The sequence below is a fragment of the Ambystoma mexicanum genome, chromosome 11 (genome assembly GCF_040938575.1).
Source record: "Ambystoma mexicanum isolate Mex_15411 chromosome 11, UKY_AmexF1_1, whole genome shotgun sequence".
Lineage (NCBI taxonomy): Eukaryota > Metazoa > Chordata > Amphibia > Caudata > Ambystomatidae > Ambystoma > Ambystoma mexicanum.
In genome coordinates this window covers 405,194,842-405,207,296 of record NC_090934.1, presented here as the reverse complement: position 1 = coordinate 405,207,296, position 12,455 = coordinate 405,194,842, and the positions used below count along the sequence as shown (strand labels likewise).

The window sequence follows — 12,455 nt, the reverse complement described above, 5'->3', positions numbered from 1 at the left end:
TGGATGGGTCACTGTAACCGTCATGTCCATTTGCTGGACACATTATTCTTACTTCTGAATGGATGTCTACTATGCCACCATTTTTTCCTGTCTGTTTGAATAACTGTATTCCTTTTGATGCACATTACTTCTGCAGGGAAGTATTGTGCCTGCACAGCTACCCAATATTGAGCCTGGGTGACTTCAAGAAGCCATTGTTCTCGCCTCACGTACGGCTACTGAAGCCTGACATTGGTGGAAGTGCCGGCTCATTTCCCATCACCCACCTGTCCTCCCTCTCACAGAAGAATGTGTAACATCATTGTACAAAGTCTCCTCTCTGCAGACCCCCGTCTTTCCCGCACTCCCCTCTCACGTGTCCATCCCGGGACGCCGCAAACGGATTGCACTTACGACAGTCCTGCTCGTCGGAGTCATCCCCGCAGTCATTGTCCCCATCACAGACCCACGAGCGCCGGATGCATTTCCCGTTGTCGCAGTGGAAGTCATGAGGAGAACAGGTGGGGAGCACTGAAAGAAAAAAATGAAACGTTAAATTGCCCTCTCAGCTCCCTCATACAACACCAAATACCACTCATATCAAGGGGCACCACAGAAAACCACACCCCATGAAACAATGCATACCGCCAAACCTATGAGACAACTCAGATCACACAAACAACAGCCTCCTTTGAGTACAGAAACACAGTGTCGTAGGGTGCCCATAAAAACACTGTTTACATGGTAGCCAGTGACAATAGAGAATACAATTACAGAGAATGCTATAACAGAGAAACAAAAACAGAGAAAAAAACATCGAACATTTTTTAGAATAGATGTGAGGTAAGTGGGTAAAAATGTTGGGGTTGGTTTAAGCACATAAAGAAAACGGGGTTGGGGGGGGCACCCCCCAAAAAAGAATAATAATAATAATTCAATATGTTTTCGCTGTTATTGTTTTCGCTGAAAATGCATTCTTTGTTATGTATTCTCTGTAATCACAAAGAACTGTTCATACAAGTAAAGCTACCATTGGAACCATTTACAAACTGTCTGTGGTATGACAGATAAAGCACACAAACACATCTCTCCACCTGATCCACATCCTACAGAGACCACACAGAGCCAACCACACCCCAACCACCACACCATGTCCCCATGTCCCACATAGATGAAACAGAGCCATCTAACACAGCACCCTCCAACAACCCCCACCTCATGCTCTTACTGATATCATTGGACCACCCACGGCCCCCATCCATCTCATGAGAAAACAACGATTGATCACCATTCTACTTCCACCGCGACGCGCAACAAAGAAATTCAACAGAACCATCCACAGATGGAAGCATTTACTCAGATTAAGGAGGATCAGACAGACACGCAACCAAAACCTCACAACTATAGTACTTCTATCACCAGACTTATCGGCAGCCTATGACACATGAAACCATAAAAGGCAGACAACATTGTGTCCAAAACCATCACAGTAAAAAACACTGCTCTCCAATACCTTACATGACAATTGCATAAAACTCAGGTTGTGACCTTCCATGCCCTCAATTCGTGAAATTGACTTATTATACTACTGAGAGACTAACATTAAGAAACTGTACATTTGGCATTTGTAACTAAATTTTGGCTGATTTTTCAGCACTAAGGTGTGCAGGGGATTGGCGTATCCAATACATTTGGATACTTTTCAGTTCCAGTTAGATTTCCAACCTCACGCCAAGGTTGAGTTACCTCATCTGCACCCACTCTTTTGTAACCACTTTAGAACTATTGATCCTGAATTAAATCTACTCCTAAGGTGTGTACAACACTTCCTTCTCTATATCTGGCAAATCCCTCAGTTCCATTCAGCAAAGTGACTGAGCAAAGGGCATTCACTCTCTGCTCTCTCCTGGGCACTGTGAAGCCCAGCACAGACTGAACAGGTCACACACGGGCATACACCGTGTGGTTAACAGAGCACCCACATTGCCACTCTCCGACTGGACTTGCTACTATCCCTCCATCTGAGCGTGCCCTGTTTTTGCCAGGATGGGGCATGAACAATAACTTTCTCCCCATGTCAGGCTGGGCTGGGACCACTACTGACTGTTGGATGAGAGACTGAGACCCATCAATACAGAGAGCCCTGTGCTGATCATGCTCTTTCAGACTTGAGATGGCAATATTCCATCCGTCGAGCGTAGAATCACCGTCAATGAGGTCTTTCAAGTGCCTGCTAGGCGACATGTAGCACGAAGCCCCTGGGTGAAGGAATACATATTATATCAGAAAATGCACTCAGTCTATCCAAAGGGCCTTCATACCCAAAAATATACCTGCACATGTATTCTTGACAAAGAGCATTTGTGCAAAATGCATCATATAAGTAACGTCTCCTGCCTCCCGTGGCATGTGGATCCATCCTTCTATCTACCGACAAATGTTGTCTAGGCAGCGCATCCTTCTGCCCAGCAGCAAAATCCAAGATACAGCAAAACTCATGCACATGGTTGGCTATCACTAACTTGGGCAGTGCCAATTTTTATCCAGACAAGGGGTTAATGCTCCCCAACTTCTACCTAAGCCCCCTCCCCCAAGATGCCTTGGAACCTGCTCAGTCTTGCCGTTTTTTTAATGCCAGCAGTCGGTGCCCATCACAGCAATTCTGACTTTATCTGTTATATACACTTTTGGGGTTCATATTGCTACCCTTTTTTGGGCAAGGAGTAACTGCAGCGCAGGGAATGTCCTTCTGAAGGAGTGGTATATTCAGATTCTTAGAAGAGCCAAACACTGCTTTAAGAGGGCCATTGTTGGCCACGTCCTTGTGGGTTGAAAGACATGCATACAATACAAAGGCAATAGGCTTGATTTTCGCTGGATCCCACTCAGCCTTTGGGCGTATGGAGACACCCTTATATGTAGGCCTCATTTACACCAGGGAATGGGGCGTCGTACTTTGTCATTTAATTCTCTCCCACCCAAAAGATATTGCACCTGGGTGGGCTCCTACTGTTCAGGTATAAATGTAACAACTAATATCAAAGTGTTTTTTTATCTTGCATTTTGTCTATACCAAAGGTTTGGGACACCGGAGCATAGCTGTCCTGTGTGTTTGTTGAGGGTACCAACGTCCCCCGTTTCCAAGGATGCAACATTAGACCTCCTCACCTCGTGCCTCTCCAATATAGGTGAGATACCAGTAGTCTTGAAGTACATTCAAGTGTGTGCATTTTGCAGCAGAAGGCTCTGATTTACTGGAGGCTAACGAATATTTACCCACTTAAGAGGCAGCATTCGAGCCTCAGAGTTCTACTCATCTTCCTCTTCTGGAGTTCTAGTGGCTCAGCTTGCAACTGCGCATCCAGATGAATACTTATAACATGGAATCTGCGCGTCAGTGCGTGCAGTCTGCAGATCTGTGAGCCCGGAAAACTCTGGATTATTGCTGGATCCTGTGATATCAAAGTGGTGAGGGTCCAACGCGTAATTGCACACATTATTTGAACTACTGAATGATTCAAGTTTATAAGATTGAAGGCCGCGGCACAAAACTGACTTTTGGTTTAGTAGAGTTTTTAATGGGGCCAGCAGTCTACTGGTTTTGTAAAATAAATCTGTCGCTATTCCAATTAGCTGCTGCAGCTGGCTTAAAGTACCACAATAATGTATGCCCTTAGAAGCTAGTCCGATCCATCGCATAAAACAATAGAGGAAGAAATACTTGTGATGGCACGTAATCTACCCATTGCCTTTATCTCCCCGTGAGGACACGAGTGGTATTAAGATTTCTAGGGTACAGGCCGATGGGTTTTCCTTGCACAAAACGATAGAAATAAAAATTACAGCCTTCTTTAATGTCACTGCAAAACAGACACTTCAAAGAGTGCAAGCAATTCACTATTACCAATCATTATGGATGAGGATATGTTGGCAAAACATGGAAATGCAGGGGAATTTCCAGTCTGCGATGGGGATAATTCAGCCACAATTTTCCCAGGAGATGGCCTTGGGTACGAATTTTATCAATCTCATTTTATGCTTCAATACCACACCCGGGAGGAAAAAGCGATCACTGTCCCTTGAGCATTTTCCGAGAGTAGAAAATTCCACAAACGCACAAACTGCTTTGGCTGCCTTAAAAGACATTCTGTCCACTTTTGTCTCGCTCTATGACAGTAGTAAAGTGGAGTTCAGAACGCACATCATTTTAAATTCTATCCTGAGTACGCTAGAAAACGCTTCAAATTCAGCAGACTTAGAGCTTTGTTGAACTTGGACCAGTGCTCAAATAAATCCGGTCTTTCACAAGCTGTCACAATTCTGCAAAATGCCTCCGGGCAACAAATGAGTTTGGGGCAAGTCAATGCTAAGAGCCCCCTGTCTTTGACTGCTCATGAAGAAATCATTCTTATTTCGGGAAGGTCAGCCCCAGCTGTAGACATTAGGGGACTAGATGATTAACCCCATTGTAAACAAGCAGAAAGCAGATCATACTCCTGTAGGGGGGTAGGAAAGCGCTGCAAAAACGAAAACATACTTCTAAACCTCAGGTGAATATATCAGAAGACGTTTAGGGAGAAGAGTATTAAGAAATCCCCCCGTAAACCATTCAGGAGTCTCTCAGTTTGGCTAATCAAAAGTCTTCAAATACAGCGACATCTGCCAATGGGCAAAAGAAGCTGGTCATTACGGATAGCTTTTCTGAAAAGGAATTAAGTTTTGGAAGTGCAGGTGGACCATCCAGCCCACAGCTTTTGTGGAATGGCCTCAACACGAATATATTCAACAAGAAGAAGAGTCTCACAATAACTCTGCCAGAAAATGCTGGTGTTGTTTGTAACATCTCTGCTGGCTAATAAAATAAAACAGCCAACTCATTGGCACAAATACACCTCAACATTCTTGGGAAATTAGAGATCCTGCTGTGTAACTGGAAAAGGATGCTCCAATGTCCAGGTTAAGGACTTTTGGTCCACCTGTTAGTAGGGCTGTATCTACCACGGCGGTGCAAACAGACACAGTCTTAAACTTGGTGGAGGGTCCCTCTGGGCCCTGTGATGAATCTGATTATGTCATCACTTCTTTCCCCGGGATGGCCTCTCCTCATGTGGCCAGGGGACGGCAGCCACTACCTGACCCTGATCCTGACCTTGGGGGCGGCTATGCGAGGGAGGATCACATGGGGGAGGCAACCCTCATGGTGGGAAGTTCACATCATTGGACGAGACATGGTATCCCCTTTTCCCTTATAGTGAAGTCCACTCAATATCTCAAGCCCTCGTGCCCTACTGTGATTGTTCTCTTCAAACATCCACCAAATCATTTTTCAACACTCCATGAGTAAGCAACCAAGAACTGTCTGTCAATCCCATGTGCATAGAAATACTGGGCCGAGGAGCCTGAATGGAGTAATTAAGATCAATGAGTCCGAGAAGCACATCACACGGTCTAGTGTTTGCACAGCTGTGATAGGTGCCGGGACATTTAAAAATCCCAATGAGCATGGAGAGCCGGGACGCTCCCGGGGAAAGCTTTCTCCCCTCGGTGCGGACCGAGGGACATCCGAGCTACAAAGCAGACCATAGAGCCAACTGGCTCAGGGGGGCAGTGAAGGAAGACTGCAGATGCTGGTTCACCATATTAGTGCCTTGACAGGAAGAAGAGGGAAGACTCCCTAAGGGCCGCAGGAGCCAAGCAGCCGTAGCTAAGTCACCTGAACAAAGAGCAGAGCTTCATTGTAAAGTGGGATGTGCAAAGGACGTGGGAACACCTGAGTGAAGCAAACAAGCCTGTGAAAGGAAAGTGGGACCCTGAAATGCTACAACTGGTTTATCGTAGAAGAGCTGGAGAACGCCAAGGAAAGCCTTTGAGTCCTGTGATGAATCCTACAGAGTCCTCACAAAATCCCTACCCAAAGTCTCCTCCCAGGTGGCCAGGGGAAGGCAGCCACTAACTGATCCTGACCCTGGGGGTGGGTTTAGCCAGAGGATCACCGGGGGGGGGAGAAGGTTCCCAAAGGGAACAGGAGGACTCCATTGGGAGGGACGCTGTATTTTTCTTCCTCCGAGGAGGAACAGCTAGTAATGCCGGAGTCTGTAATGGCCTGTTGCAAGAAGAAACCTTTCTTTCCCAGAGTGAATTGTTTTGATGGCGGTAAAAACAGTTCTAATCAATCCTGTACTGGAAGTATGATATGAGAAGTCATGTATAATGCACCTGTACACAAGTGTTTCTAGACGCGACAACACAAGGAGGGGGAAGACAGAGGGAGGACAAGACAAACGATCTTACTAGGCCTTGTGTCATTCAGATCGTGCAAGTACGAGAACGAGAAGGGCAAGGAGAGAAATGGGGGAGAAGTGCAAGAACAAGAAGTGCAAGGGGAAGGGGGCAGGGGAGAAGTACCAGGGCAGGGACAGGAACAGGGCAGCAGTGCTCAGAGCAAGTGCAGCACAGGGGCAGCATGGCTCTGGGTAAGTGCAAGGAGGCAAGGGACTGCAGAGGGTACAGTTCCAGCCCCTAAGTGTGAGGTAGCCCGGAGGCAGTGCAGGGTGACTGATCAAGAGAGAGCCTGGTAACCAGTGAGACTTGAGGGTGGCCAAGCAACCAGTTGGTGAGGCAGACAGGTAGGTCAGTAGGGGAGGGAGAGGTTTGAGCTGCTTCTGAAACTTCAGTTGGTCCGGCTCAAGTTTGAGGTGGCAGGGAGGCCATTCCAGAGGGAGGTACCTGCATAGGAGTGAGAACGACCCCCCACTCTCTGCCTGTGGAAGCGTCTGACCCTTAGAGAGTTGGAGGTAGCTGAGCAAAGGGCTCGATAAGGAAGGCGTTTAGGTAGAGAGTGTTAGATGTAGTGCAGGCCGGGCGCCAGAAAGCCTTGTGGACAATGCAAAGGGTCTTGAAGTTGATCCTTGCAGCCACCAGGAGCCAGTGGAGGGATATCAGAGCTGGAGAGATACAGTACCTGGGCTTGAGGCCAAGAATACGTCTCGCAGTACTGTTCTGGATTAGTTGCAGAGGGTGGAGAGCAGAGGAAGAAAGATTGAGAAAGAGGCTGTTAATGTAGTCCAGCCTAGAGAGAACCAGGGCTCTGGTGAGCTTCATGGGGAAAGTGAGAAAGAGAAGAGTACCTTTGAGGAGGTGCAGCTGGTAGTGGGACTTCTTGGCGACATCCAAGATGTGCAGAGAGAAGGGAAGAGTGGAGTCGAAAATGACGCCAAGGTTTTTTACCTCACAGGTAGGTGAGGGGCCCAAGGAGGGCGGCCAGGGTGAGAGAGGGAAAGCGGGAGCAGGAGTCCCAATCAGAAGGATCTCCATCTTACTGGCATTAAGGCAGAGATCATTGAAGGCGCACCAGTCCTGAATCGCAAATAGACAGTTAGGAATGAGCAAGAGAGGGGAGGCGGCTGAGGGGAGCCTGAAGGAGAGTTGAATGTCATCTGCATAGCACTGAAAGTTAGAGAAGGTAGAGATCAGGTGGGCCAAAGGGGCCAAGTAGAGGTTGAAAAACCAGGGTAGGAGGATGGAGTAGGAATCATTTCCCCATGGTTAAGCAGAAGTGTAGAGGCAAAAGCTTCCATGTTCAACAAGGGAATATGGAAGATGAATCTTTGAATATTACCATATCAGATTCAGAATGTCATAGGTTCCCTTGAGAGCAAAACCATTCAGTAAAACCTTATAATACTCATTTTAAAAGGGGGCTTAAGAATAGAAACATAGTTTGCAACAATTATTCTTTGAAAATGAGTGAATTGTGGACTTCAAGTCGCACAATGACAAAAGTACTGGGAGGAAGAAGAGGGGTGCAGAGGCTTTGCACTGCAGGTTGCAGACCATTAAGGGTTATGGTTAGTGGAATGTGGATGGAATTGCGCTAAACACCATTAGACTACATGACAACAATTAGAGTACAGTATTTTAATGGAATGAAGAACAGTCGACACGTGTTTCGAAACTTGCGTCGTCTTCAAGGCAAAAAAGAATTTTAAATGACCAGTAAATACAAAATGTCACACTGGGCTTTAAAGGGTGAATGCCCGTTGAGAAGTATATATCCTTATCCAATATCAAAAGCCAAATGGCTAGCACGCATATATCGCTTGGCAAATCGAGTCAGGTACAAATATAGTGAAACAAATCCGGGGTTATGGCTCACACCCGAGGAAGACTGGGAGGCATAACGGGCCCCCTCAGGTGCAGGCCATACAAAGTAGCAGCAGTAGTGGAAGGCGGAGTGCTTTCCGTGACTCCAAATCAACATTGCAGCTGAAGGAAAGCAGAGACGCTGAAACCGATGATGTTAGCCTTATGGATGCCAGTTCTGCAAGGCTCTCTTCCTTCAGGGAATTTGTTTGCAAAGGTTGTGCAGCGGGAAGCATTTTGTGTAAAAGCTCGCCCCTGAGGATCCTGTTTTGCAGAAATCGTGCTGCGGGAAGCATGATGTTGGAACGCTTTCCCTCGCAAGACCAGGCAGGCTCGGATGACAGGCGAACACCTGAAAGCCTGTTGAGCAAGAAACGCTCCTATTCTGAAAAGCACGGACAAAGAAAATTGAACAAACCATTTTCCAGTCTGCCAGCAGCAGAAGAAGCAGAGTACATGACGGCCGTGGAGTGAGCGGATGCGCAAGCCAAACCCGGTGAGTTCACTTGAATACTGTGACCCCAGAGTGCTCTGTGACCGCCCGCTAGCTGAACGAAGGCATTTTGAATAACAGACTAATGACAACAAAGTGGCAGAAAAGACAATGCTACGTGTTCCAAACTGGTATAAAGCTGAAAGATATTAATTGTGAAAACCACACTGATACAAAGGTGACAAAGTGGCAGAGTCATTTTGGATTTAAAGGTAAGAATACTTGCCAACAACATTTAAGGGCATTATTTCTAAAATCCAATGCAAACAACTATTGCCAAAGCCAAAAGAGGGCAGTTAAACAACCAGCTGTGTATGAACCCTATTTTAAAAACCAAAAGGAGGCAACAGAAAAAATGACCTGAATAAACATTACCAAAGCCAAGTGGGAGAAACCCATTATCAGCACGTTGTTAAAAACAGAGTGGGAGAACAAAAGTGGCAGGAAGGCTGCCCTTCTGACAGAAGGTGTTCAGGAGGAGAGAAGCATTGCATTTGGCAAGGAGGAGAGAGAAGCATTGCATTTGGCAATCAGAGTGTGGCACAAACAGCACCAATGCTTCTAATGTTTTCCCAGAAGTAATCAACATTGAGATTGTGGAAAGTCAAAGCCTTTATAAGTTGTACGAAGCAGATTGGTACCACAGAAGTACTTGTGTTAGTACTAGTTTCATATTGTCCTGGCAGGAGAGTACACCAGGGCAAGGGAACTTATAGTATAGGCCTGGTAGGTGAGTGGACCAGGCGGAATTCATTCAACTATTGTTGTATTACTAAAAGTGTTAAAGAAGTGGCAAGGCTATCAAAGTTCATGATTAAACTGTTGTGGAAATACCTTGTTCAATCAGCAATGCTGATGAGACTGCATTGTGAACTGTTGTAGAATCACCCAGAAGTGGGTTTGTTGACATTGATGAACTGGTTGCTAAGAAGTAGTTGTGTGGAACTCTCTACCATCAGTGGAGAGGCAAAAGACTTGCTGAACATTTTGAACTGTTGGTTAATCTCAAGTGAGAGACTTGCTGGCGAAAGAGGAACTTTATTTGAACTTAGTTATAATACCGGATTTCCTTATTCTTTTGAACTATTGACTGAAATCCTAATTGAATCTGGGGAAGGCGAATTCACCCAGATTACAAGGAGGAACGGTTACCGGTCTTGCAGACAACTGTCTATGTTGTCATGTTTGAAATGCTATGCATTACCCTGTTGAGTTTATTGTATGTACAAGAGTGAGGGACAGAATGCTTTTGTTAGAGTATTTTCTATAGCTTATTTTATAGGTACGCAAATCCTCGTTACGTTAGGGATAGTGATGCATTTATCAAACCCTTTTGAGTTTAATAAAATATCTTTTGAAAAACATTCACAAAGTTGTCCACCTCACATTTCTGACCCCTCACAGTCCAGAGAAGGGAAACGGGGGCCCCAGACGCTGCAGAAACGTTATCAAGGACAGATGAAAGCAAGCAATGTGAATGAAAGGGAATTTGAGACCTGATATCTTCAGAATAATAACAAACCGTATCTGAGGAATATACAAGAGTGAATGCAAGGCCAGTCAAGTTTGCAATTGTGTAAAAAGTTTGCAATTGTGTAAAGCAAATGACACGAGAAAAGCCCTAGCAGGAGAATATACCAGGCAAGTTTGCAAGTGTGTGAAGAAGCCACGTGAGGTAGTCGTGGCAAGGGAGCACACTAGACAAAGTCTAATCTAAGTTGTTCTGTTGACCAGAGAACGCCCGCAAGGAAGACTCATACCCTTACAAGCTTTTACCTTTTTTTAAAGAGATCTGGGGAAGGCAGACAGCTGCCTGGGAGTGAACTGCAACGCCAAAAGGAGAGAGTTATCCTCTAGGGCTATAAAGAACTTTGGTTGTTTAACTGATTCATTGTGTTGGTGAAGAGAAACCTGGGGAAGGGAGCCATCCCCTGGAACTGTGAACGTTTGTGGTGAAGTTACATTTTTCATTTGATCCTGAACATTTGTGCACTTTCAAGCATAAAGACATTTTCCTTATCTCATTAGAGTTACTTGTCGAGTGCGAGGGCTAGGGTAGGATTTCGGACACAGGACATTTTGCTTTGGACATCTTGAAAGGGGACATACCCTTCGTTTTTGGTTGAGGAAGGGAAATACCTCGTAGGGCAGGGGACAGCTAGGCATTTTCCAACCCCCTTTTTTCAATAAAGGTTTATAGCCAAAACTAAGAGCTCTCCGTGTCCGAGTCTCATTCCTGGCTCCTCACAGCCCCCCCCTCAATTCAGTTTGTCGGAAGCTGGTCGAGCAAAGTTGTGTCAAATCGGTAACAGCATGTGAGATCCCTGGAACGTCGGATTTCTTGAATAAAATGAGCCTTTCATTTAACAATCGATGGTGTTGTGGGGCTTATACGAAAAACAAGAATGGCTCCACGATTTTGAAAGGCACTGGAAAAAAGGCCTATGTCAATTTTGAGGACGGAAAACTCTATGAGAATGAATTTCTGGTGGGGAAAGGGTGGAATTCCTCCTGGGAAGCACCCTTGCAGAATCAATTGAGAACCTAATAGATGCTTGTGGAGAGCCTCTATAGGACGATTATTGTCTTTGCCTGAATAGAAACAATATTTTCACCTTGTTTGTGGAGATTCCTAATCTGCGTTTAGTCTCGTCCAAGGATAATGACAGTGTTTAATTTACTGACAATGATCGTGTAGAAGAGATTATTCTTCATTTCAACTCTAGGGTGGTGTTAGAGACTATTTTGCAAGAAGCTTGCCCCTTAGAGCGGTTGGGATTTGATATCATGGAATATGAAGCAATACCCAAAAAAGATAAAGAAAGGTTCAAGTGGGATGATGCTATGTCCATAAGAGGGATACGTTCTCCCACGAATTTAGGTTCCAAAGAAATTTCACAACAGATTTGTGTCTCGTGTGTGAGCAACAGGGAAGAAAACACTGAACCATCTTAATCATTTTCATTTATTAGTATTCATTATTTTCCTAATTAGACATGGAGATTAAATGTTTGAATTAATTGATTGCACTCACTGTTTCTATTTTGAAGCAGTTGAATGTTTGAACAAATTGATAGTTTTCACTCTCTCCATTTCATGAACCAATAGATTTATCTCACTTTTTTATTTTCCTCTTGCATTTAATTGGACTCTATTGTACATAATAATTGTTTTACTTCTGATGTCTTTATGTATTATGTCACCTTTAAATATTTTGTAATGCTATCAATTTTTGATTTTTCTGAACAAAAAATATAACCACTTCACAAGTGAAGAAACCACACTATATAATTATATGTCAATGTCTATTTGATTTAGGGTGTACCTAGCGTGATATCCCTGCAGGTACATGCCTTTTATCAATTAAGTTCACATTGTATTTGAAGCACTTTACTACAGCGGGCACTATATATATTTGTTGATAGCTGTGGCCAAAGACATCATTGTTTTTGTCACCAAGGATGGCCCAAATGCTAGGGACGTCTATTTTGCCCTGGAGAAGGACGACTCCTTGATGGAAACGCAGAAACGATCATGGTTGGCAGGGGCACTCCATGACAACAAGAGGTCTTTACATGGCCCAAGGAGACTCTAGCCACAAAATCAGATCTGGTCATCATCTCCTGGAACTCTAGGGGGCAGCATTCTCACCTAATCGCTAATCCTGAACTGTACCGTACTTTGAGGCAGTCTGCCATTATATGTATCCAAGAATATTGGCTTGTGAAGGGCCCATGGTTAAAAGGTTTTACATCATATTTTTCGGCTGCCCGCAAAAGCAGCGAGAGCCGACCGCTGGGGGTCTTGTTACCCTGATTAATGCTGGAAGTTGCTTCACTGC

The 12,455-nt window shown here is 45.0% G+C and overlaps 1 protein-coding gene across 6 annotated transcripts in view; it reads right to left on the bottom strand.

Annotated features, from left to right (window-relative positions):
• Window positions 1–12,455, bottom strand: part of LRP4 (LDL receptor related protein 4) — a 565,328-nt gene that overhangs the window by 434,836 nt on the left and 118,037 nt on the right. For all 6 annotated transcript variants that reach the window (XM_069623191.1, XM_069623193.1, XM_069623192.1 and 3 more), the window contains exon 3: window positions 394–510. In XM_069623191.1, the coding sequence (XP_069479292.1) occupies window positions 394–510 (117 nt within the window). The remainder of the gene's footprint in view (window positions 1–393; window positions 511–12,455) is intronic.